We start from the raw sequence: 26,701 nt of genomic DNA on the forward strand, positions 1-26,701 counted from the left end.
TTTTTAAAAAGTGATTTGCCTGTCTTCCCAAATATTCATAGATTAATAGGTCAGGCTGAGTTTAGTGTAATAAATGGTAGTGTAATAAAGGTAGTGTAATAAATGGTTAGCTTAAAAATAGCCATTAGCTTAATATATTTTTACTTACTTGACCAAAAAAAATACGATCAATTATCAGAGACAAACTCAAAATGACAAATCTGAAAAACAAAATAGAAGGGTGATTAACATTCCGAACTTACTGAAAATCCAGTACTGGCATACGGCTTTGCAAATGCTTGGTATCAAAAGTCAATTTAAAAATGCCTTACAATTTTGTCAACTGAATATGGATTTACACATTGCAAGATCTTTCACTGATAGAAGCTGTATTTAAGGAGACTTTCTAAAATTAATAAACACTGCATTATCTATTGCCACACAACAAATTACCCTGAACATTGGCAACTTAAACTATGAACATTTATTACCTCATTGTTCTGTGGGTCAAGAATCCAAGAGGAGCTTAGCTGGTGTCTCTGGATCAAAGCCTCTCATGAATTGTCAAAATGGTGGCTGGGGCTAAAGTTTCATCTGAAGGCTTGACTGGTGCTGCTGGGGAAATATGCTTCCAAGCTCACTCAACATGGCTGTTGGCGGGGCTCAGTCTCCCACATGTCACTTTTTTTTTTTTTTTAAAGACTACCTCCTCACATGGAGACTGGCATCAGCAAAGAGAGTAAGATGGGCATCTAAGATGGATGCCACCGTCCTTATAACCCAGTCTTGGAAGTGACATCCCTTCTGCCACATTTCTATTTGTTAGAATTGAGTCAAAATGCCCAGCACAAGCTCAAGGGAGGGAGATTATACAAATGCATGAATATCAAGAGGATGGGATCAGTGGGGGCCATCTCAGTGGCTGCCTACTATAAACATATCCACAGAAAAGCACACTAGGAGTATAAGCCTTCATCAATCATCACTATATGAACACAACTGTGTAACTGTCCTATAGACCAGGATACAGAGCATTAGCACTTCAAAAGCTCTTCTATCTTTCCAATCAATCTCCACTCCCTTCCCAAAGACGACCACTATCCAGTCTTCTGATAGTGTAGATGTTTTACCTTTTACTGAATTTTACAAAAATGAAATCACCCTGTAGTACTCATGTCCAGTTTCCTTCAATCATATTTGTGAGATTTAACCACATTTTTTGTACATTGCAATAGTTCATTGATTTATAATACTATATAGTATTCCACTGAATTAATCTGTCACAGTGTATTTATTCTGTTGATGGACGCTGCTTTCCTTTTTTAAGCTATGAACAGTGCTATGAACATTCTTTTATGCGCCTTTTGTTTTCCAAATGTATGTATATACATTTCTGCTGAGTATATACCTAGGATTGAATTACTGGGCCTCAGGGTGTAAGTGCAATCAATTTTAGTAAATTCTTGTAGTTTTCCAAAGTGGTTGTATCAATTTTTATTCCCACAGGACTATATAAAGGCTCTATATCCTTTCAGGCACTGGGGTAGATGTATACTAGAATGTCATGGTGGTTTTAATTGATATTTCCTTGGTGACTAATGAGGTGAGTACCTTTATATTCTTGGCCATTTAAATATCTTTTGAAGTATGTGTTCAGGTTTTAAAATCAATTTTCTATTATCTCTTTCTTATACATTTGTACAAGTTCTGTATATAATTGATAGACCTCTTTTCTTGGTGTTGTGTTTTGTACTGCAAATATCTTCCAGTCTGTGTCTTGCTATTTCTCTTAATGGTGAATCTGATGAACAAAAGTCTTGAATTTTAATGTATTCAAATGTAATTATTTTTTCCGTTATAGTTAATACTACATTCTATTTAAGAAATCTTTGCCTGCCTCAAGGTCATGAAGATATTCTATCATATCTTGAAGAAATGCAAGATATGCATTTACTTTACCCTTTACCTTTACTTTAAGATCTATAATTCCCTGGATTTTCATTTTTTTGTTTATGGTGGCAAGAAGGGGTCAATATTAATTTTTTTCCCATATGGATATCCAGCTAATTATATATTTATTGAAAAGACTATCCTTTCTCTACTGCACTGCCTTATCACTATTATCATAAATGAATGACTTTATGTCTGGGTCTATTGCTGAACTATTGTGTTCCACCAGTCTGTTTTACCTTGCACTAATTCTAAGTTGTCTTAATTATTTTAACTTTGTAATACATCTTAATATCTAGTAGTGTAAGTCATCCAACATTTTTTTTCTCTCTGATTTTAATATTGGTATTTTGTATTCCACTTAATTTAAAATCAGCTTTATCAGTTCATACACATACACACCCTATACTGGGCTTTAATTGGAATTGCACTGAATATACAGATCACAGTCTATGTTGAGTTGGTATCTCTAAACTGTAGAGTCTTCCAACCATGAACATGGTATACTCTTCCATTTATTTAGGTCTTCATTAGTTTTCCCAATAATGGTTTTATAGCTTCCTGTGTAGAGTTCTTGTATACCTTTCATTACTTTATTCATAGACATCTGATGTTTTTTGATGCCACCATAAATGATATTTCTGTTTTCCTTTTAATTTTTTATTTTGACATAATTTCTGACTGAAAAAAGTTGAAAGAATAGTATAAAAAATTCCCATATATCCTTCACCTAGAGTCCCCAAATGTTAACATTTTACCATATTTGCTTTATCTTTTTCTTTCTCTTTAAATATGCATTTTTTCCCTGAACTGTTTAATAAGTTGCAGACTTCACTCACCTCTATCCCTATACTTCAGTGGGTATTTCTGAAAAACAAGAAAATTCTCTTACATAAATCACAAATAATCAGAACTGGGAAATATTGGCACAGATAGCGATCTGTCCAATTACTGACAGTGTTAACTTTGATCCCTTTTTCTTTTTAAAATTAATTAATTATTTTTTTAAAAGATTTTATTTTTAAGTAATTTCTTTACCCAATGTGGGGCTTGAACCCACAACCCTGAGATCAAGAGTTGCATACTCTGCCAGCTGAGCCAGCCAGGCACCCCTTAACTTTGATTCCTTGATTAAGGAAGTGTCTGTCAAGTTTCTCCACTGTAAAATTATTTTTATCCTTTGTAATTAATAAATATTTTATGGGGAGACATTTTGAGACTACATAAATATCCTGTTATTCCTCAAACTTTTACCCACTAGTTTTAGTGTCCAAATGGAATCAATATTTGTATACTGACCTTGTATTTAGTGAACATGCTGAATTTATTTACTAATCCTAATAGTTTCTCTAGATTCTTTTGGATTTTCTACATACAATCATGCCATATAGTTTTATTTCTTCGTTTCCAACCATTTGTTTTTCTTGCCTTACTGTACTAACTAGGACATATACTGTTAAACGGCAGGGGAAAAAATAAGCATCCATGTATTGTCCCTGATCTCAGGGAAAAGGATTTCAGTGCTTCAAAACTTAGTATGATTTTGCTATAACATTTTATAGAAATCTTTGTCATATTAGTGAAGTCCTCTTCTATTACACATTTTCTAATGGTTGTTTCCTCCTCTCCCATCATGAGTAGGCTTTTAATTTTATCATGTGGCTTTTCTGTGTCTATTAAGATTGTCCTATGAATTTTTCTCCTTTATTCTGTTAACATCATGAATCATACTGATTGATTTTAAAATAGTAAACCTGTTTCACATTCCTGAACTAAAACCAATCTTGGTTATGATGTATTTTTTTTTTTTTTTAAGAGAGAGTGTGCACAAGTTGGGGGGAAGGGAGTGGGAGGGGGAGAGGGAGAATCCCAAGCAGGCTCTACACCCAACACAGGGCCAGTCTCATGACCCTGAGATCATGAACCAAGCTGAAACCAAGAGTTGGATGCTTAATCGAATGAGCCACCCAAGTACCCCCCTCTCTTTTTTAATAAATTGCTAGATTCAATTTGGTAAGATTTGTTTAAGAGTTTTGCATTCATAGTCATGAGATATATTGATTTATAATTGACTTTTCTTGTAACGTCCTTGTCAGATTTTGGGATCAAGGGTATGTTATCTTCATTAAAGGAGTTGGGAAATGTTATTCTTTTTCTATTCTGTGGAAAAGTTTATGTGGATTGATGTTTCTTCTTCTTAAATATATGGTAGCATTCACCAGTGAAGCCCTCTGAGCCTGGTGTTTCTTTGTTTAAAGTCCTTAATTACAAATTCACTTTAATATATATAGTACTATTTATATTTACTATTTCCTCTTTTGTCAGTTTTGGTAAGTTGTATTTTTCTAGGAATTTGTCCATTCATCCAAATTGTCAAATTTATTAGCAAAAGGTTGTCCATATTAACCTCTTATCTCCTTAATGCCTGTAAGATCTATAATGATGTCCCATACTATGTTTTGCCTTGCTAATTGTTGGTGAGAATGTGGCAGCTGAAAGCCAACTGAATTACGTTTGATTTTACATAATGAATGACAAAATGATGTCCCAGATTCTCATGTAAAAGGCAAAGAGAAGTAGTCCTTACATATTAGAAATTTTCCTAAGACTAATGCAAGATTTTTCCTTATATTTAGAGATACTTTTCCTGTCTGGATATGCAACTGTTTTTGTTTTTGTTTTCTTTTTCTTTTCTTTCGTTTTAAATAAATAGCCCTAGGTGCTAGAGGTTTGGTGTTCTAGTCCTGTTCTAGTTCTGACCCTGATCATACCAAAGACCTTGCAGGTATCATTTCCTTCTCTGAACCTCCAATGCCTCATATATAAAGTGGGGTGATAGGTTAGATGAAATTTGTGTTTTTTTAAAGTAAACTCTACTCCCATCATGAAGCTTGAATTCACGACCCTGAGATCAAATTGCATTCTCTACCAACTGAGCCAGCCAGGTGCCCTGCATTTTTAAAGGGTGTTTAATGCGTAAAAGGCTGTTGGCTGGGGCCAACTCAGTGCACCAACACTTGAGAGTATAAGACTAATCAGGACTGTGAATCATATTTGTTATGCACTGTACAATTCAAAGTATTTTCACATATATTATCTCATTTGTTCTTTCCTATATTGTCCTTCAAAATAAACAGGGGAAGAGTTTTGATCTATATGAATGGGCTCCTTCAGGCCTTTACAGCTTAAGCATGCTGATTCCTTAGGCCTGGCAAACTCATGTTCATTCTTGATATTATTTAAAACATCATCTACTTTTTATAAACCTTCTATTAATGTTTCCCCTGCAAGCAGAATTAGGCTTTTTTTATTATCTGTTCTCCTACAACATTTTGTTATATAACTACTCAGAACACTCTATCTTGCTGGTCAAGAATTACTGTTGTATCTCTTTTCCCCCCATAGATTTTGACTTTGGGAGCAGATACTGCATCTCACTCACTTCTGAATCATCAAATGCTTGATACAAAGCCGGCTAAATGCCTGTTGAATAAATAAACTATACATTGTATTGCTGATAAGGGAAAAAAAGGCTTTTTAATCTCCCTGTGTAAAAGCCTACGTAATCTGAACTCTTGCTATTTCTCTGACCTCATTATCATATTCTCCCAAGTTCACTCTCCTTTAGCCACACCAGTCTCCTTGCTGTTCCTCAAATATGCCAAATACACCTTTACATCAAGGTCTTAGCACCTGCTGGTTCTTTGCCTGAAATATTCTTTCCTTATTGTCTCAATTCCTTTAGGTTTTGGCTCCAGTGTCACCTTATGGCGGTCTTCCCCAGGTACCCTATAAAAAATAACAGTGCTTCCCTCCTACACCAGCATTCTATCCTTATCTCTCATTATTTTTTCCTATGGCATTTATCACTTGGCAGATATATATTGCTCCTATGTTTTTAGTTTTCTGTCTTCTCCCACTAGAATATAAACTTCATGAAGGCAGGGACTTTGTTAAGTTGCTGTATCTCCAGCATCTGGAACAGTATGTGGCACATACTAGGATTAAACCAATATTTGCTAAATGAATGTAATACATTAAAAACAATGTTAATAAATCTGAGAAATGACAACAGTGGCAACTTGGCTTCTAGATGATTTAGCCTTTTTGACTCCTACCCAAATATACTCATACAGAGTGAATACTAGTATATTAAAAAGATTACTGTTCTAAGAATGAGAATGCATTCAGCCCTTCAATAAATAACTGTTTTGGATACTTTATTAGATCCTTGGGGTAAGTTTGATCCTAGGAGCTCAAAATTAGAAGACATGGATTTTTGTTTTGTTTTGTTTTTGTTTTTTTGCACAGGGGCCATGCTAATCTTCTTTGTATTGTTCCAATTTGAGTATATATGCTACTGAATTGAGCACAGAAGACATGAGTTTCAATCCCAGTTCCATCACAGCAGCCAACCCAATGACTCCAGCTAGCGCATGTTTAATTTCACCAAGCTCCCCCCACCCACCCATCTCCTCCACTACAAACTAAAAATACCTACACAATTCTAAATCCAAGAATTGTGAAAGTCATGAGGTAATATATAAATACACATTATAAATTATAAAGCCTTATACAAATGTAAAAGAATCAAGTATCTCTAAAATGTACTTGAGAAATATTTAGGAAATGAAGTGTAGAAAAGTGAGAAAAGTTCCAAAGATCCCAATTTAAGCAAATTAAAATAATTATAGTTAATAATCATAAATATAAAAATATAAAATATAAATTTGGAAATATTGTTTCCTTAGTCTGACAATTCTCATTGACATCAGAAGATATAACAATTGACTACAAGATGTAAAATCATGTTCATAATCTGTAATTTATAGGTTATGGACATTAATAGATGGATTGTAGCCATACTTACCCTATAGGTAAAAATTGATGCAGAATAAGATCAAGCTTTTTCTGTTCTTGCCAGAAATGTCTGAAGACCAAAGGTATCCATGGAATGATAGCTGTGGGACGAATTATGAAGGCAAGTGCCACCAGGGACGAGTACTTGACACTATATGCAAGGAAAATGTATTGTCAAGACAACTAGGAAATAAGTTCAGAAGTTATCTACTATTTATGCTGTGATATAACATTTTTTAAAAAACGAGAGCATTTTCCTTTTGGTATAAATAGCTATGTGAACTTGGGTACGTTATACTTTTTGACTCTTAATTTTTCTCCTCCACAAAAAGAGGTAATATCTAAGGTCTTTTTCAGCTCTAATATCCCAATTCTAGCACTTTAAATTAAGAAGTTATTCTATGTCTTAATGTTGGTCTTGTTTTGCCAAAAGGTATACTAACTTTTAGCCATACAACTCTGCCAATTGCTTTCCTGATGGAAAAATTATCAAGTCTCTCCTAAGGAGATGAAAGTCACACAAAACCATTCTCTAAGAAAAAAAGAATAAATGCATTTAAGGAAATATTAGGATTATTTAGACAATGTTGGGCTTCTGAGTACATACAATTTTGTTTTGAAAATAAGCTGCTAATTTTATCCAAATGAAAGATCTGTATGTATAATCGATAAAAAGCCTACCATACAAACCTCTAAGATCATGGATAGAAATGTGGATTTTTACTGTTAGGACTTCTCACAATAACTGGTTAAAGAAAACTATAATAATTTAATCATGAGGACTACAGACAGTGGATTATCACATGGAAATAGTGTTAGCTGTGCTAAAAATTGAAAGCAAACAAAATAAAACTTTATGGTACTACTATATATCTATTAACCAATAACGAGCTATGGAGAAATTTCTAATGTTGGTGAGGATGTAAGAGAAGGGATTTCAAATTCAAATGCTTACAGAGACCACATAAGTAATAAAAATGAGTGATGTAGACCATGGGGAGGCTCTGATTTGATATTGTCATGAAGGAATCTTGGGCCAAAATGTTGCTGGGCCTCTCATTTTTTCAAGAGAAACAAGAAACCCAGATTTTATGTAAGATCTCCCAATTTTAAAACTTTGCCAAGTAGTTTCTTCAAAAACAAAACAAAACCCCTTATGCTGGTGAAAAGAAAACATATTCATGGGTTGGTTTGACTTGCATGCATCCTACTTGCAACTTCTGCTGTAGTCAAACTACTGAGAGTACACCCAAGTATATACTTCCAGTCCTAACCTCACTCCAAACTTTCAGACTTGGATTTCTTATTCTTTTCTCGGTATTTCGACATAGATCTTTACTGGCACTCAAAATCAGAGGATCTGAAATAAGCCCAAACCTTCCCTGAACCTGTTCAGTGTCTAATATTTAATAGCATCACTCAGTTTCTCAGTCTTAAGATTTTAGAGTGCCTTAAATAGCAGCATCTTACCCCACATGTCCACCTTGTTTCCTTCCCATTCCCACCATTTTACATTAAGTCCTGTCACTTGTCTAGAATATTTTCATAGTTGCTGTCTTCTTTTTGTATTGCCCCCAAATTTTCTTTTATTTAATATCATTGTCATCAACAACACTTACTGAGCACTTACTAAGAGGCCCTGCGCTATACACTTCATATAGATTCTCATTTAATTCTAACAGGAGATGTTTTATTGTTACCATTTACAGAAATCAGTGCTTAGTCTCAGTCCCTCCTTAAAGAAATCTTTCATTTATAAAACTTGGATTTTTAAAGGAGTTTGCAGAATGTCATATATTCTAAGGCCAGGAATAGTACCTGTCATGCTTATCAGGGGGAAAATGCTTTTCCAGTGGTCGCCTGTGCTACGTGACCCTCTCTTTCTGACTGAACACAGGCAGCCAATCTAAGTCTGGCCAGTGTGAAACTATGTCCAAATAGGGATAATGACATTTAACAGACCTAATCAGATTTTCTCAAATTGAATGCTACCTAGAGAAATTTGGACAATTGGCGGTGAGGACAGAAATGGAGACTAGCTACGCCTTAAAATTAGACAACTAAAATGGATTCACAGACTGAGCTATAAAGGTACAACAGAACAGACTTTTCCTCAAAACTGCCATAATTCATTCATTTCATTTATGTGGCTGAGATAGTCTATAATTTTCTTCCAGGCCTGGCCACAAGGTGCCTCTTTTCCTTATTTTTACTCTCAGCCTTATAATAAAGCTCTCATCATAGGTAAACTTAAGTGAATGCCTATTCTTACAATCAGTAGTCTAACGCAGAAATGATCTTATTTGATTCTCCCCACAACCTTTTAATATAGGAAGAATGGATAGTAGCTTCTTAACTAGACCAAATTCCGGCTTTCTCCCTTTCATTATATCCCAAATATTGGTACTGCAAGAGCTTCCTAAATCAGATTTGATCATGTCATGCTTTCAAAAGCCTTCAATGGTTCCTTACAACCTACAGAATAAAGTCCAAAATCTGGAGAAGGGCCAAGTCCCATTCCAGCCTCATCCCTTATTCTTCCCTTCCCCCGTGCTCCGACCACGTGTGTGGTAGGATGGACAACCTGCCCACAGCAAAATGAAGCCCTGTTACAGCTCTGTGTTTTTGCTCACGTTGGTGGTTCCATTTGCTTGGTATTTGCTTCCCCAGTTTATATAAGCCCAAATCCAGTCCATATATTTTCTTTAATTTACTTTTTAAAGCTGAAGTATAGTCGATATACAGTATTGTTATTAATTGCAAGTGTAAAACATAGTGATTTGACATTTACATACATTACAAAATGCTCACCACAAAAAGGGTAGTTATCATGTTACCATACAGAGTTATTACATTACTGACTATATTCCCAATGCTATACTTATCCTCATGATTTATTTATTTTATAAATGGAAGTTTGTACCTCATAAACCCCTTCATCTGTTTTGCCCATCCAACCCATCTGGCAACCATCAGTTTGTTCCCTGTATTTGTGAGTCTGTTTCTGTTAAGTTTATTTATTCATTTGTTTTGTTTTTTAGGTTCCAATTTTAAGTGAAATTATATGGTATTTATCTTTCTCTGTCTGACTTATCACACTAATATCCTCTAGGTCCATCCATGTTGTTGCAAATGGCAAAATTTCATTCTTTTTATGGCCAAGTAGTGGTCCATTGTATGTGTGTGTGTGCATTTGCCAAACCTTCTTTATCTGTTCACTTATCGATGGATACTTAGGTTGCTTCCATGTCTTCCCTATTGTAAATAATGCTGCAGTAAACATAGGAGTGCATATTAGTGTTTGCATTTTCTTTTTCTTTTTTTTTAAAGATTTCTTCATTTGTCAGAGAGAGAGTGCGCACGAATACAAACGGGGTAGTGGCAGGCAGAAGGAGAAGCAGGCTCCTCGCCGAGCAAGGAGCCCAATGTGGGACTTGATCCCAGGACCTGGGATCATGACCTGACCCAAAGGCAGATGCTTAACCGATTGAGCCACCCAGGTGTCCCGGTGTTTTCATTTTCTTTGGATAAATACCCAGACATGGAATTACTGGATGATACATATGGCATTTTTTTTTTAAAGATTTAATTTATTTATTCGACAGAGATAGAGACAGCCAGCGAGAGAGGGAACACAAGCAGGGGGAGTGGGAGAGGAAGAAGCAGGCTCATAGCGGAAGAGCCTGATGTGGGGCTCGATCCCGTAACGCCGGGATCACGCCCTGAGCCGAAGGCAGACGCTTAACCGCTGTGCCACCCAGGCGCCCCGATACATATGGCATTTCTATTTTTAATTTTTGGAGGAACTTCCATACTGTTATTCATAGTAGCTGCACCAATTTACACTCCTACCAATAGTGCATGAGGGTTCCTTTTCCTCCACATCCAAGCCAACACTTGTCATTTTTTGCCTGTTTGGTAATAGCCATTCTGACAGGTGTGAGGTGATATCTCATTGTGGTTGATTTGCATTTCCCTGATGATGAGTGATGCTGAGCATCTTTTCATGTGTCTATTGGCCATCTGTAGGTCTTCTTTGGAGAAATGTCTACTTAAGTCTTCTGCCAATTTTTTAATTTGATTTTTTTTGAATTGTATGAGTTCTTTATGTATTTTGGATATTAACCCCTTACTGGATATATCCTTTGCAAATATCTTTTCCCATTCAAGAGTTTGCCTTTACGTTTTGTTGATGGTTTTCTTTGCTCTGCTGTTCATATAGTCCCAACAGTTTATTTTTGCTTTTGTTGCCTTTGCCTGGGGAGACAGATCTAAAAAAATGTTGCTAAAACTGACATCCAAGAGTTTACCACTTGTTTTCTTTTAGGAGCTTTATGGTTTCTGGTCTTACATTTAGGTTTTTATTTTAAGTTTATTTTTTGTATATGGGTTGAAAGTCAAGTTTTAGTCTTTTCCACGTAACTATCCAGTTTACCCAACACCATTTATTAAAAAGACTGTGTTTCCCCATTGTATATTCTTGCCTAGCTTTGTCACAGATTAATTGACCATAAAAGTGTGGGTTTGGGCCGCCTGGGTAGCTCAGTTAAACATTTGCCTTCGGCTCAGGTTATGATCTCAGGGTTCTGGGACTGAGCCCTACTTTGGGCTCCCTGCTCAGTGGGGAGTCTGCTTCTCCCTCTGTCCGTCCTTCGTGCTCATGTTCACACTCTCTTTCTCTCTAATAAATAAAGTCTTAAAAAAAAAAAGAAGTATGGGTTTACTTTTGGGCTCTATATTGTTCCACTGATCTATGTATTTTAGTGCCAGTACCAAAACTTTTTTGATTACTATAGCTTTGTAGTGTAATTTGAAATCTGGGAGTGTGATATGTCCTGCTTTGTTCTTTCTCAAGATTGTTTTGGCTATTCAGGTTTTTTTGTTTGTTTGTTTGTTTGTTTTGGTTTGGTTCCATACAAATTTTAGGATTTGTTTTACTTCTGAGAAAAATGCTGTTGGTACACTGATAGAGATTGCACTGAATCTGCAGATTGCTTTGGGTAATATGGACATTTTAACAATAGCTTTCCATTTACTTCTGTCACCTTCAATTTCTTTCATGAATGTCTTACAGTTTTTAAGAGTACAGGTCTTTCACTTCCTGCATTAAATTTATTCCTACATATATTTTTAAATGCAATTATAAATGGGATAGTTTTCCTAATTTCTCTGTCTGCTAGTCAGTAGTGTATAGAAATAGAACAGATTTCTGTATATTAATTTTGTATCCTGTAACTTTACTGAATTTATTAGTTCTAAGTTGGTTTTTTTTTTTTAAAGATTTTATTTATTTATTTGACAGAGAGACAGAGAGAGGGAACAAGTGGGGGGGTGGGAGAGGGAGAAGCAGGCTTCCCACTGAGCAGGGAGCCCGATGCGGGGCGATCCCAGGACTCTGGGATCATGACCTGAGGTGAAGGCAGACGCTTAATGACTAAGCCACCCAGGCGCCCCTAGTTCTAAGTTTTTTTGGTGGAGTATTTACAGTTTTCAATATGTAGTATGTTAGCTGCAATAGTGAGTTTTACCTCTTCCTTATCAATGTGGATGCTTTTTTTTTTCTCATCTGATTACTGTGGCTAGGACTTCCAGGACTATGTGGAATACTAGTGGCGAGAGTGGGCATCCTTGTCTTATTCCTGACCTTAGATGAAAAGCTTCAAGCTTTTCACCACTGAGTATGGTTATTAGCTCCGGGTTTGTCATATATGGCCTTTACCCTCTTTACCCACTTTACCCACTTTGTTGAAAGTTTTTATCATAAATGGATGTTGAATTTTGTCAAATGCCTTTTCTGCATCTGTTGAGATGATCATATGATTTTTAACTTTATTTTGTTGTGGTATATCATACTGATTTGCACATAATGATCCTTGCATCTCTGGCATAAATTCCATTTGATTGTGATCAATGATACCTTCAATATACTGTTGAGTTCAGTTTGCTAATATTTTGTTGAAGGTTTTTGAATCTATGCTCATTAGAAATACTGCCTGTAATTTTGTTGTTGTTGGGTTTTTTTGTTTGTTTTTATGATGGCAGAAGAGTTAAGCCAGGGCATTTTATTCCCCCAGCTCTCTCCTTGCTATGGCTAAAGGCTGGCTGTGCATGTGCCCTGTTGGGGCCCTCTGTTAAGTTACAGCTTTATATGGATTCCCATAACAACTGCCTCTGCTTGGGGCCCTGGGGTAGCAGGAAACTTCCTCCTGTGAGTAGCCCTGGGGTACTATGGTTATTCCCTTATTGGCTTTTCTAAACATTGCCTAAACGTTTATACATAAGTCCTTTTACTGAACTGCCCTTCATTACCTAGTTTGCATGTGTCTGTTTCCTACTGTAATAAATGTATCAACTGACAATGTGTTTTTAATAAACGTCATGAACATATGGGGGTCCACCAGACATTACGATATGTTGATATTTAAGATTTTTCACGTTTTGTATATAATTATTAACAGTAATATATCTCACCTGTTCATAGACTTTGAACCTTCCAAAGGATAGTAGAAAAGAGCAATTATAGTGAGAACAGTTTCCATGGTGTTTGTAAGAGTTCTGGTACAGCAATACCATGTGAACCAAGAGCATAACTGGCAAAAAAACTAAGAACAATTATAAGCAAACATATGGAGTGGGAAATGGAAAAGCTCAGTATTATCTTCTTCTATGGAAAACAGCAAGTCTACATACTGCAAAAATCACATCAAAACATAAACAATATTGAAAACAGGCATGCCCAAACATTGTTTTTAAGAAGTTACATTACACACAGGTCTATGATAATACTAGATATGTAGGTGTTAAAGTTAACAAGTGTATACTTTCAGGTAAATTGACCAAAATAAATCAACCAGTTTTTGGAAGAACCTGCAAACAGAAGCATCAAGTCTACGAAGCAAATGTCTTAAACTTGTTAGCTGGTGCAAGGATGTTAAACATGTGGTATTAGATTCCTAGCTCTTCAAATACAGCCTTTAAAAAATGTTCCAAATTTTTGCGGGTTTTTTCTTAAACTAGAAGAACCAAGTACTACTACTTTGGAGGAAGGATTTCAAAGGCATTACACTTTTGCCATTTTAGGTTGAGCCTTCAGTGTATGTAAGCACAAGATAGACTGATTTTATCCTTGAATCCATTAACAAGGACTCAATCGCTAAACCATTCTGTCTTTTTAATGCAAATAAACACACTATCTGCAGAAATATCTTATTAATAATTGGCAAATTATTAATATTTATTAATACATTAACAATAAATTGTATTCCAGAAACTTATTGATAAGTTGGTCACTTGGGATTTGGAACGTATTTTTCAGTAGAAACAGTATTAAAAAGGTAGTAAGATTTCTAAGCTAGCTTGTATAAGTTTATTTAATTTAAGAAAGAGACAAGGGAGGTTAAACACAGTACTAAAGAATCCAATCACTCTTCAGGATATGGTTTCAATGAGAAAATCCATTCAAGATTTGAATGTTATGAGGAATCTATCACCCCACTGTGAAATAAGCCAGTCTGACAAAGAACAGTTTTCTACATCACATTTTCTCCCTTCCAGAGTCTAACTATTTCAAACAATCTAGCTAGAGGTGAAAGAATGCTTCAGTGAAAACCCACTTCTTAGGCTTAGTCCAGGTCGCTAGAGGTAGTGAACAAAGGTTGTCAACAGTGGAGGTGGTTTGTGAAGCAGGCAATTATTAGAACTATTCCTACTGAATTTTATAGAAAGTGAGGCAAGGACTCTGACAGATTTGATAAGCGAAGGTGCTTCCAAAGGCTTTTCCTAGGGTTCAGCCTCTCAAAGATTCTGAGGGCATCACTGGCTTCAATCACCCAGGGTGCAATCAGAAGGAGGGATATGACATGCACCACTTGCATTTTCCTGTTCTTCATTATCGTGGTACCTTTATAAAATTGTACAAATTATCTTCTGATGCTGTTTTGAGAACTGATATTTTTCCATGTGCTTCATGCTGTTAGGAATGAAGTGAGTGACTAGTTTCTAAAGTGTTTAGGACTTACCACCCATCTTGCCATTTGCTGATTTTCTAGTTGCTTCATTAATGAGTAGAGTCTGATGTCTGCTATAGCAGACAGAAGTGCTTGGGCAAGTCTAGGAATCCAAATCTTCAATAGTTAAAAAAAAAAAAAGATATTAAAAAACATGTACTGGTTCACACGGAATTATCATTAAGAAACCAACAAAGTGATCCAATTATCAATTGAAGGCCATTCTTAGTACAAAAATAGACAATGTCTTATTCGATTCTTCCGCAAAAATTCCCGTTTTTCTACAAAAATTACATTAATTTTTCAGGGAAATGCCCAAGGTACTTTTATCATTCTCATTCTTTCTCTCTGAAATTTATATATTACAACACTACTACTTTTAACGTAGATAGCCAACAAAAGAGTTCACTGTGTTAAGGTTCTATTTGAGAAGCATATTTAGTGATTTTCGTTAGCGTAACAATAGGGTAAATTTTTATGAAGCACTTAACAGTAATGTGTGATAGGTATCATACCAAGTACTTTATATATATCAGCTCATGCGGTCCTTCTAACAATCCCTGTGAGATAGGTACTGCTTTATAAGTGAGGAAACTGAGGTAAAGAGATGTTAAATAATTTTCTCAAGGCTGCACAGCTACTTAGTGTGGAAACCAGAATTCAAATCCAGGTCTTCCTGATTCTAAAGCCTGTGCTCTTAACTATTAAGTTACATTGCTTCCCCATCCTGCAATACAGATAATAAAAATAATTACTTTTTTTTCCATAAAAGGACAAGTATTCTACAATTACAGAAACATAGTAATCAAATGACATTAAAAAGCAAATTTAAGAGTAAAACTAAAGCGTAAATGTAGTATAACTTAATTAGTAATTCTAATGCTACACAATGACCTCTTTGAGAGTTTTAAAAAAAATGTGTCACAGTTATCATCAACAAAATAACACACCGATAGAGCACAATTTAATCTAGATTTGTTCAAAAGACGTGTTTCTAAAAATATATTTAAATTTGTATTTTTGTTGGATCAATATTAACTTTACAGTATAATCAGAGTGGCTTTACTTTCAGGTGTCAGTGCCTTCTAACACTTTAGCTTTATGTTCCTCCTCTTTGTCAGCAACCTGTAAATAAATGTTTAAGTCTTAAAGGTATGGTGTACTTCATAATTTCACTTAAACTCTGCCCTGTAAAATACAGCAAAAGGCATCTATGTACATACCTTCTGTTTACTCTGCATAGAGATCTATATGCTTCATTCTTACCTTTCAGGCCTGAAAGTAGTTTATGTGAGAAGTCAGTTTGGCTACAAACTTAATATAAGCCAACAGTATGAGGAAGCCACTAAAACTAAAAGAATCCTTATGCATTGACAGAAGTATATATAGCATTTGTAGGATTAATAGTTCTACTACATTCTGAACTAGTTACCCTACCTTTCAACATTTTATTCAATTTGGAGACCTACATTTTAAGACAGATATTAATAAATTGTAAGATGTCTAAAGGATATCATCTGATTATGATATTTAGAAATGGAGAGGTTTATCTGGATAAATAAAACTTTCTGAAGGCTTGTCTTGTAGAAATCTTGACTTTAAAAGAAGGTAGATTTGGGGCGCCTGGGTGGCTCAGTTGTTTAAGTGTTTGCCTTTGGCTCAGGTCATGATCCCAGGGTCCTAGGAGAGAGGCCCACGTTGGGCTCCCGGCTAAGCAGGGAGTCTGCTTTTCCTTCTCCCCGCTTCTCGTGCTTGCTCAGTCTCAAATAAACAAAATCTTAAAAAAAAAATAAAAATAAAAGAAGGTAGATTTTGGCTCAACACAAAAATAAGTGGAGATGCAAACTCCCAGTTATTAGGAGTCTCTCCAGACTTTTAAGATACAATAATTTTCAGGGCGCCTGGGTGGCACAGCGGTTAAGCGTCTGCCTTCAGCTCAGGGCGTGATCTCAGCATTGTGGGATCGAGCCCCACATCAGGCTCCTCTGCTATGAGCCTGCTTCTTCCTCTCCCACTCCCCCTGCTTGTGTTCCCTCTCTTACTGGCTGTCTCTATCTCTATCAAATAAATAAATAAAATCTTAAAAAAAAATACAATAATTTTCTAGGTTTATAGTAAGGACCCGAGAAGAATTAAATAATAGTTGCATATGACTCTTGGAAATAAAAAGTTGAGGGGTGGGGCAAAGAGAAGGAACATGCAAGGCGGGGTAAACCTTGAGTATGATACTGTGTTGGAAGCTTACCATTCTCCTGTTCTTTAAGCTCCTGATTCCTCCATTAAGCTCCAGAGGCCAAATGCCCGTGCACGTCTTCTGACTATTGAAAGCCCCCATGGTGGTGCCCTATTCAGGCCTCCCTTCTATATCCCTTTCTTCTCACGTGTTCTAAGCCAGTGCTGTCCAGTAGAGATATAACACGATCCAGGTACGTAATTTAAAATTTTATAGTAGCCAAATTAAAAAGTAAAAAAAAATCCCAGACAGGTAAAATTAATTTTAGTTATTTTGTTTAACCGAATATATCTAAAATATTATCATTTCATCAAAATAAAAAATTACAGAAACATTTTACATTTTTATTTTGTACTAGGTTTTTGACATCCAGTATGAATTTTACACTAATAGCACTTCTCAATGTGGACTAGCCACATTTCAAATATTCAATAGACACATGTGGCTAGTGGCTACCATATTAGATGGTGCAATTCTAGTTCTATATCCACACTTTATACAGTTAAGGGAGAAGCTATCTGGTAAGAGCACAGGGCTGTGAATAAGCAGACCTAGGATCTAGTTTTAGCTTTGCTTTTAACATGCTGTGACCTTGGTCTATTTATTTCACTTCTCTGACCCCTTCTAGTTTCAAAATTATGTAATCTATGTTTAAAATAATCAGTATGACAGTATGAATGACTGATAACATCTTCATGTTTCTCTACCTGGTCAAGTCCCAGATAGGACAGAGGTGTTTTGGGGGGGCAGTAGGGTGGGGATAGGGACTAGAAGAGGCTTACTTTAAATCACAAAATGGCCAGGTGGGTCAGCTACAGGTTGAGGGAAGTGGACAGGTCCTGGAGGAATAGGAAGTTTCCTATCTTGAAGATTCCTTCATTCATAATATAGCCTACTTCTTGGGATATAAGATATCCTTGATGATATTATGTCTATTTGCCTGTGGTTCCAGACTTTATAGTTAACCTACATAATCTAGAAGCCCTGACAGGAGAAGGGAATTCACAGCCCCTAACTTCCACATGTGTCAATGGGAGAAACTCCGCTACTGCTCTAAATTCTCCTTCCCCATGATCCTTCCATGTGTCTTTCCAGGCTCCAAGAAACCCTTAGGATTTGGACTGCCTTTGGAATTCTGGGCCAGTTCCCTAACAGAAAATGGGAAAGGCCCAAACTCCTGAGTCTAATCTGAGGACACCTTAAAGGATCTTGAGAGTGAGTTTAGAGAAACTTTGGCACCATTAGTTCTTTTGTACCCTCTCTTGGCAACTGACCCCAGAAGTTCATGATCTAGGAATTACAACCCTACTTACTATTGCTGCCTAATTACTACATACATAGTACAATGATTGTGCATATCATTAAATTCTTGTCAAATTAATTTCCTCTAAGATTTAATTTCAACACTAAATCCTGACTAGGTTTATATGTAGTCTTCATAAGCTCATATAACATGGTCTTCTGCTCACAAGTTAAAAAAAACAAGATACAACACTGCTCTCCTGTGATTCTTTCACGAAAGAAGAATACTTCTAAAGTCCAAATGTAGTCATTCTGAAAGTCTGAATATCTTAACAGGATTCCTTGAAGTAGGGCACTTCCATGCTAAGTTTTGGGTTTTAGCTCATAATGAGGGGTTACACATCACAGGATGTCTTTGGAACTGTGGGCTTCCCAGATATAGTCAGAGTTTAGCAACAGTATCTTTTTAAAAACAAACTTTGTGATACCAATAGTGTCATTTAGTTAATATACATTAGCCTTTTAAAAAGGATGGAAGAAGTCGACTTTTAATAACTATTTTGATTACTTTTATTTAAACTTACCAGCAGCTGAACACGGTCTTTTCCCAAAAGATGCAGAATCTTGTAAATGCTTGCAAAGATTAAGGGATACGTGTAACCCCTCAATCTTTCTGTCCATTCCCAGGTCAAATAACCATAATTAGTAATGTTAAGGATTAATGTTAAATAGCACTGAAACAAAATCTATTTTAATTTCTGTGCATAAAAAATTTCTATTTTTTTGACAAAGAACCTTAAAAACACAGCATTTTATACTGGTTATTTGAATTAAAAATGCAATTGGCCAGTTAAACTCATAACTTCTTCAAGAAGGGAATGTGTTTCGTACTTGATCTATATCCTCCACAGTACTGAGCACTATGGGAGTATCTTCTGGTTAAAGGTTGAGTCAAGTATATTAACATCAAAGAAAGATAGAAGAAATAGTAGTGTAAAATAATGGTATACTTTGATAAGTTAAAATTACTCAGAGAATATATGGAAAATTGATTGAAAATATATAACAGAAGCTGTTACAATTCCTAAGATGAGTATACATTTCTAGTCTGGAGAAGAAACTACAAAGGATATTTGAAAACCATGTGATGGGCAACTTCAAGAGACTGCCAATATTCATCTGGAACAAAACTTGTTTGGACTAAAAAACAGTTACATATTCGTAATGCTATGGTAAACAAGACCAGATAAATGTTTTCACCAAGAAGATCTGAAAAACAAAATAAAACAGGTGATTGTGGCATAAAAGTCAGGCAAGTTCCACTTGCAGAACTAAAACCCGCTGCTCTGGCTGACGCCTTGCTCAGACTTTGTGAAGGCACACGGGAGAGCTCTGGCCCGGCCACACTACTCTCAAAGCAGACTTGGGCGGACGGTTATACAAGGGCCGGGGCCTCACCATTGGGAAGTCATCGCTCCTTTCATTTAACCAATCTTTCTTGCAAGTAATTGTATAAGGAGAATAGTTTAAGATAACACGGAAAATGAGGTTGGGTTAACGAAGCCCTTAGGCTAATTAGGTGATATCCTATATGGGCAGCTAAGGAAAGAAATCAGCTAACAAATTACTAACTTAGGTGCAACTCTTCTATATATGTCAACAGTGGCATATCAAATGGTCTGCTACATGTTTTTAAATAGTCCTTATTGATGCTTACTCTATGCAAGGCACTGAGTTCATTCCTTCATGTGCCTTATCTCATTTAATCCTCCAAATCATGCTAAACGGTAGGTATTGGCTCAATTTACATATGAGGAAATTAAGACTAAGAAGTTAAACTGCTTTGTCCAGAGACAAAAAGGTTGTAAATGACTAAACAGGATTCAAAACCAGGTCTATCTGCTGCCTCCAAAGCCCTGCTCTTGGCCACAGTTGGACAGCTGGAAGGCTGAATACAGAGTACTTTATTTTTTAATGTGAATTTAGTTGTCAACATTTAAAAATCCGACTTTATATTGAAGTCTGTATTGCAGCATTTCAAAACTAAGTTCTGACAACAGAGCTCAACTGGCAACTGACTGGTTCTTTAATAGAAGGTGCTTTAATTTATTCAGACCTGCCTGTTTGGCCTCCTGAGTATTTGTGTTTGCACTCTAATCCATTTTGAGTCTTTTGCTATAGTTCTAGGTTCCTGCCACTCCTTCCTTATTCTCCAGGAACACATTTAAATATTTTTCGACATTTGGTACATTCAACACAACACACATGACCCATCTCAACTTTCACCTTTCAGAAGCACTTAAAGAAACACCCCGACCGAACTGTATCTGCTGAAAGAAAACCTTGTGAAAAAACCCTTTTACTGAAGTTCAACTATACGTCTGTGATCAATATGGTAATTTACCGTCCTTACTAACCTTTATCCTGAGGGATCCAACTCCTAACAAAGGAAGGATTGGGGAAAAGAGCGAGAGAACTCTGGCCCAGATACCTCTCCCTTTCCCGTCACAATCCTCCCTCATTTAGCAAAATGATTCTCCCCTTTCTTGGTCTCAGGTTTCCAGAGGGAAACGGCCTTCTTTTCATGTCGCTTACACAGTGCTCCGCACATATCAGGCGCACAATAAATATTTATTGAATGAATGAGAAGTCCATCTTCATACTAAATACCCCTCTGACACATCGAAAGCCCACTTGCTGGGGTGATTTTGCTCCTGTCAACATCATCACACCGGACCAAGGAGAAGGCGGGGGTGGGGGGTGGAAAAATAAATGGGGTGGGAGTCAGACCTGGTCCAACCCCAGGAATCAGTCCCCCCGTAGCTGCGAAACCTTAGTTAACTCCAGTCCGGGTGTCCCCTTTCTAAAATGCGGATGGCTACGTCATGTCAAGTCGCTCCGCACGGCCGCGGCAGAACTGATGCAGAATAAAGTGCCCTGTAAGCGGCAGGAATGGAGAATCCGTCTCGAGTGCACCACGATTTCTTGGCAACCCCGCCCAGCAGATGGAGCCCTAGCTCACGGTCCGCGGNGCTCGGTGCTCTTCCGGGGGCTGAGGTACAAAGTTGACTTTCTCTTTCGCAGCTTCATCTTCTCATGGGAGCGGTTCTGGGCACCACGGAAAAATAGGCTGCTATCGTCGCCCTCTTGCTTCATCCTGCACCTACTTAGAGGTCTGCTGAGGATCCTCTGGCACTTCAGTGCCCCGCGATGAGGGAGACTGGAATTGGACGAACGCGCGTTGCTCTTCCGCTCACTAAGTTTGGCCTCTACAGCAGCCGTCACTCTCGGGCGCGGAGATAGCTGGGAAAAGGCACCAGCCTCACACGGACCTCCGATGTTTGTCTCTGTTGCAGCGTGCCGCAGGTTTGTTTGGCACGGGTACGCTTTGCCGCGAGCCCGCCTGCGCTTTTTCTTTAGCTTATCCTTCTCGTGAGATTGCTGCCGGCCTTTGGTTTCGTGGTTTCAGCGCCCTGTTTTCTTTTCCGGAAACTGCTGGAAAGGAGCTGGAGCTCCCCTAGGCTAGGGCAGACAGGAGGCGGGGTCAGCGACGCGAAGCGACAGCGGAACGGAAAGTGGTAATGGTAATAGTAATGATAGTTGTGAACGTGTTTGTGTAACATTTCACTGTTTCGGTGATCTCACAATAGCTGTTGGACGAAGTAGGCGGGGTAGGGATGATTTAGCCTCTTGTACAGATGTGGAAAATGAGGTTCGGAAAAGTTACATGACTCGGTCAGGGTCACTTAGCAAACTAGTGGCAAAAGGGGCACCTTCCCATTTCGTGTAGTTTATCTTTCAAGGAGCTAACTTGCAAAGGCTCCCCTCTTTCTTTCTTCCTTCCTGCCTCCCTCCTTCCCCCCCCTTTTTTTTACACGCCGCAGACGATGAACCAGAGCATGCTTGATAAGGGGTCATTTATCTAGTTAACCATAGACTCCAGGAACAAACAAGGCATTTCTTTTCCATATTAGTTTAAATTACATTTTAGCGGTGTTAAGGACAACCTAGTTTCTAGTACCGATTGTGTTTCTGATGATTTTTGTAACCTCGGGGGCCGGTCTAAGAGACGGTGAAAGACTGTTATAAGAAAATTTGTAAATCCGTTACTCTGCTTTCCTCTTTCATAAACGTCTATTTTCTCCAGAGACTGTGGTGTTCACAAATAGAACTTTCTGAGAAATACTGGAGTCTTTACTCCTCACTTGTTAAAAGTAAAATCAGTCAAATCTCCTGTACATTTTTTTTTATCAAAAATGGATGGCAAGTTATTTACATGTGTTTGATGTCTACTTATACCTTCTAAAGCATCAAAGTGAACTCAAAATCTTTTAGTCTGTTTAAAATTTTTTAATTATGCATATTGCCAAAAAACATGAAATAGTAAAAAAGGGCTAATAATGAAAAGTAACAATTCTCTTTCTTCTACTTCCAGATTGGATTGGCAGTCACTTTCAACGTTTTGGGGGAGCTGTTTCTTTTAGTGGTTAGTTTTATGATGGTATGTAAAGGTGTAAAGAGTATGCCTCTTCCCAGCCTCTCCCCCACTTCTGCCATTTTCAGAATTATCTATTTAAAACTATTGAAAAAAATTCTGTAATAGGATTTAGCTTTGTCTTACACCATCCCCTAACCCTCATTTGTCATATTCCCTGTATATTTATATTCCTATTTTAGTTAAATCAAGTGACATGTACATATTATGATAAAAATACTATTCACTTTGGGACAAAGTAGTGACATGGAATCTTTTAAAAGGATGTTGTGCTGAGTTGTTGCTTTGCTTTCCGTTTTCTTTGTACACAGATCTGAAGATATTTCCTGGATGTGGACTGTAATTTTTCAAAACCACCGTGTGGCAAAAGCAGTGTATGGCATTTGTGAAAAATGTTTGGGAGATTGACTCTTCCGCAACTGCTTTTTGCTAGCATCCTTGGAATTGCTGGAGGGCTGTATATTTATCAACCAATATTTGAACAGTATCACCGAGATCAGATGGAATTAAAAGAAAAGTTGAAATTGGCACAAGAATCAGAAGAGAAGAAAAGCTAATACTACATGGAGTTAAACTGTAATTGTTTAAAGTTCTATTGAAATTATACATTGACTATAAATAATCTAGTAGAAACTTCTCAAGTATATTTTAAACACAAATAAATCATAAGTAATGATTTTAAAACAAGCACTGTCAATTTTAATGTTTAATTTTGTCATTTTTTAAGCTAAAATGAATGTCTTAAAGAATATTCTGTTTCCCATTTGATGTTTATTTTTCTGGGAATGCAGCATATACAGGATCAAGGGATGACAAGACTCTATAAAGCTGGGAATGGTGTTTGTAGTACTGTTTATAGGTGAAGTGAATCAGTTTCACCACCTCAGGCAGAATGCCCCTCAAGTAGTCTACAGTTAGTCTGGTTTAATATACTTGAGCAGTCTTTCAGCCCCAGGCAGAATGAAGGAGTAAATTGAGAATGGGGGTGGCTCAGAGCAAATTGAGGTTTTAGAGAAGATAGATGGTATTATATAGGATGGCAAATACGACACAGATCTGTTTGTTTAACCTAAGCAAAATTGCACTAATAATGGTGGTAAGGGTGGAATTAATTTGTTATGAAGCTATTTTTCATGTAGTTAGTGTTTTTCTGAAATTGGTAAGAACTGATAATTACTTTTTATGCTAATAATCTTAAGCGTATATTTTCACTGGGAGCTATCAAGGTAATCACATGTAAAGATGCTTTATTAAAATCAACTCAGTTTTATTGATTTCTTTTTCTTGAAAAGTAAATTTATTATAGCTTAATCTAAGATATCTATGTTCAATGGAGGCCAGCATGGGTAATTTTTAAAAAGGAGTGAAGAAAAAAATTACAAAAGTAGTATGTGTACATAAAAAATTCAAACAGTATGGAAATGAACAAAGTGAAAGGTGAAAATTATTGTATACATCGATTTAATCACCACCGTCAACAGTTTAGTGTGAACTTTTGAGACTTTTTCTTCTATGCACATAAAAATATACATTAAGATTTTAATTCTTACACCAAGTATATACCATGTGACAGGCTTAGCTTTTCTTGAATTACAGTTAGACTGGGGTTCTGTTGCATGAGTCTTCTCATTGCGGGACCCAGGCTCAAGGAGCGTCTCCTTTCTGGGATATGACAATGTAGGATTAAGACAGAGGAAACTTGGAATTGTAAGCTTTTGCTCATTTGTGGCAAATGTCAAATCTTCTCATATCCTGTTGGTTTAGAGCATACATGGTCAAGCCCAATGTCAAGGGCAGGGACACAGACTTTGTACAGGGTGCAGAGTCAAGTCACATGACAATGAGCAGGAATATATGATCCTATTGTATCCAAGGAATGATAACCCTATCGTCAAGTTAAATTGAACTGCTTTTGATCCTCCTTTTGAGAAGGATGCATTGGTCAGTTTAGTATTTACGTACTAAGTGGCAGAGAATTAGTTAATTTTTTTTTCTAATAAAGATATTGCAGCCATTTATATCAAGATCACAGTGAGATACCACTTCAAAAACTTAGATGACTACGAACAAAAAGATGGAAAATAACAAGTGTCAGCAAAGATAGGGAAAAATTGAAACCCTGGTAGGGTGCTGGTGGGATGTAAGTGCAGTTGCTGTGGAACAGTTTAGCAGTTACTCAGAACGTTAAACAGTGTTACCATATGACCCAATAATTTTACTTCTAGGTATATATCCAAGGGAACTGAAAATGTCCACACAAAAATTTGTACATTATGTTCATAGCATCATTATTATAATAGCTAAAAAAGTGGAAATAACACAAATGTCTATCAATGCATAACAAATTATAGCACACAATAGAATATTACTCAGCCATAATTACTGAAATAGTGACATGTTACAACATTAATAAACTTTGAAAACATGAAAGAAGCTGGACACAAGAGGCCATATGTTGTAAGTCCATTTACATGACATGTCTAGAACAGGCAAATGCAGATAAAGCAGATTAATGGCTGCCAGGATGTAGGGTTTCTTTTTAAGGTAATGAAAATGTTTTGGAACTAGATAGTGGTGGTCAATATACTTTTTAGAATTGAATTGTACACTTCCAAACTCATTTTATAAGGCCGGCATTACCCTAATACCAAAACTAGGTAAGGATGCCACAAATAAAGTTACAGGCCAATATCCCTGATGATCCCTGAATTGTACACTAAAGTAGTGGACTTCATGAGATTTATATCTCAATAAAGCTGTCTTAAAGAAAAAGGATACTGTATCCAGAATGATCACCCTCTTCACCATGTTACGATATAGCAAGAAGGTACAAACGGGAAAAGGGCCTTCTTGCCAGGCACCAAATCCACCAGCACCTTGATTTTGGACTCCCCAGCCTTCAGAACTGTGGGAAGTAAATATTTGTTGTTTAAGCCACCCATTTTATGGTATTCTGTTACAACAGCCTAAGGTAGGGTTCTTTCTATGAGGTCAATGATCATAGTGTATGATCCTTTTAATGTATTGTTGGATTTGTTTTGCTACTATTTTATTGAGAATTTTTGTATCTCTTCATCAGGGATATTGGCCTGTAATTTTCTTTTGTGTGTGTGTGTGGCATCCTTATCTGGTTTTGGTAGTAGGGTAATGCTGACCTTGTAAAATGAGATTGGAAGCATTTCCTCCTCTTCAGTTTTTTTTGAAAAGTTTGAGAAGGATAGGGATTAAATCTTTGAATATTTTGTTGAATTCACCAGTGAATCCATCTGGTCCTCGGGTTTTGTTTGTTGGAAGGCTTGTGATTACTGATTCAGTGGTGTCAGTTATGACTTCTCTTTCATTTCTAGTTTTACTTATTTGAACCTTCTCTTTTTGGTGAGTCTAGCTAAAGGTTTGTCTGTTTTGTTTATACTTCCAAAGAACCAGTTTCATTGATTTTTTAATTTTTAAAATTTTGTTTTTAGTTTCTATTTTATTTCTGTGACCTCTCTTATTTCCTTCTTTCTACTAACTTTGGGCTTTATTTATTCTTTTTCTAGTTCTTTTAGATGTAAAGTTAGTTTGAGATTTTCCTTGTTTCTTGAGGTAGGCATGTATCACTATGAACTTCTCTACTAGAACATTTTTTGCTGCATCCGAGGGTTTGAATTGTTATATTTATGTTTTCATTTGTCTTGAGGTATTATCTGATTTCCTCTTCGATTTCTTTGTTGACCCATTGATTGTTCAGTAGCATGTTGTTTAATCTACATATTTGTGATTTTTTTCGGTTTTCTTCTTGTAATTGATTTTTAATTTCATGCCATTGTGATCAGAAAAGATGCTTGATATGATTTCAGTCTTAAATCTATTGACACTTGTTTTGTGACCTAACATGTGATCTGTCCTGGAGAATGTTTCATGTGCACTTGAGAAGCATGTGTATTCTGCTTTTGG

General features: G+C 36.6%; 2 protein-coding genes and 1 non-coding gene across 7 annotated transcripts in view; 1 reads left to right on the top strand and 2 right to left on the bottom strand.

The window, feature by feature from the left end:
* The window catches only part of PIGB (phosphatidylinositol glycan anchor biosynthesis class B), a 33,521-nt gene extending 12,095 nt beyond the window's left edge, over nt 1–21,426 (bottom strand). Inside the window, exons 1-7 of one of the 3 annotated variants that reach the window (XM_008705998.2) lie at nt 21,296–21,426; nt 19,404–19,541; nt 18,855–18,972; nt 14,808–14,912; nt 13,261–13,391; nt 6,800–6,940; nt 149–200 (exon numbers count right to left, since the gene is read on the bottom strand). In XM_008705998.2, the coding sequence (XP_008704220.2) occupies nt 149–200; nt 6,800–6,940; nt 13,261–13,391; nt 14,808–14,912; nt 18,855–18,972; nt 19,404–19,541; nt 21,296–21,426 (816 nt within the window). Of the gene's footprint in view, nt 1–148; nt 201–6,799; nt 6,941–13,260; nt 13,392–14,807; nt 14,913–17,040; nt 17,193–18,854; nt 18,973–19,403; nt 19,542–21,060; nt 21,222–21,295 lie in introns of those variants that run through there. The other 2 variants (XM_040620618.1, XM_008705999.2) reach the window with 2 other exon arrangements.
* Nucleotides 6,196–6,302, bottom strand: LOC121100251. Its single transcript, XR_005832006.1, has one exon. It is a non-coding gene; the product is annotated as a U6 spliceosomal RNA (small nuclear RNA).
* A 77-nt stretch (nt 21,427–21,503) lies between the features above and the next one.
* Nucleotides 21,504–23,452, top strand: PIGBOS1 (PIGB opposite strand 1). Of its 3 annotated transcripts, none has more exons than XM_040620619.1 (3): nt 21,504–21,636; nt 22,706–22,771; nt 23,077–23,452. In XM_040620619.1, the coding sequence occupies exon 3, from the start codon at nt 23,158–23,160 to the stop codon at nt 23,320–23,322; it is 165 nt and encodes a 54-aa protein (XP_040476553.1). In that variant the 5' UTR covers nt 21,504–21,636; nt 22,706–22,771; nt 23,077–23,157; the 3' UTR covers nt 23,323–23,452. The 3 variants fall into 3 exon arrangements, with proteins under 3 accessions (XP_040476553.1, XP_040476555.1, XP_040476554.1); XM_040620621.1 differs by lacking the exon at nt 21,504–21,636 and adding an exon at nt 21,643–21,854; XM_040620620.1 differs by lacking the exon at nt 21,504–21,636 and adding an exon at nt 21,643–21,848.
* Nucleotides 23,453–26,701: the final 3,249 nt, after the last annotated feature.

This window comes from Ursus maritimus, unplaced genomic scaffold (genome assembly GCF_017311325.1).
Source record: "Ursus maritimus isolate PB19 unplaced genomic scaffold, ASM1731132v1 scaffold_35, whole genome shotgun sequence".
Taxonomy (NCBI): Eukaryota; Metazoa; Chordata; class Mammalia; order Carnivora; family Ursidae; genus Ursus; species Ursus maritimus.

What these genes read in the sequence shown, in the direction of transcription:
- PIGBOS1 (XM_040620619.1), top strand. Translation starts at nt 23,158, where the DNA reads ATGTTTGGGAGATTGACTCTTCCGCAACTGCTTTTTGCTAGCATCCTT.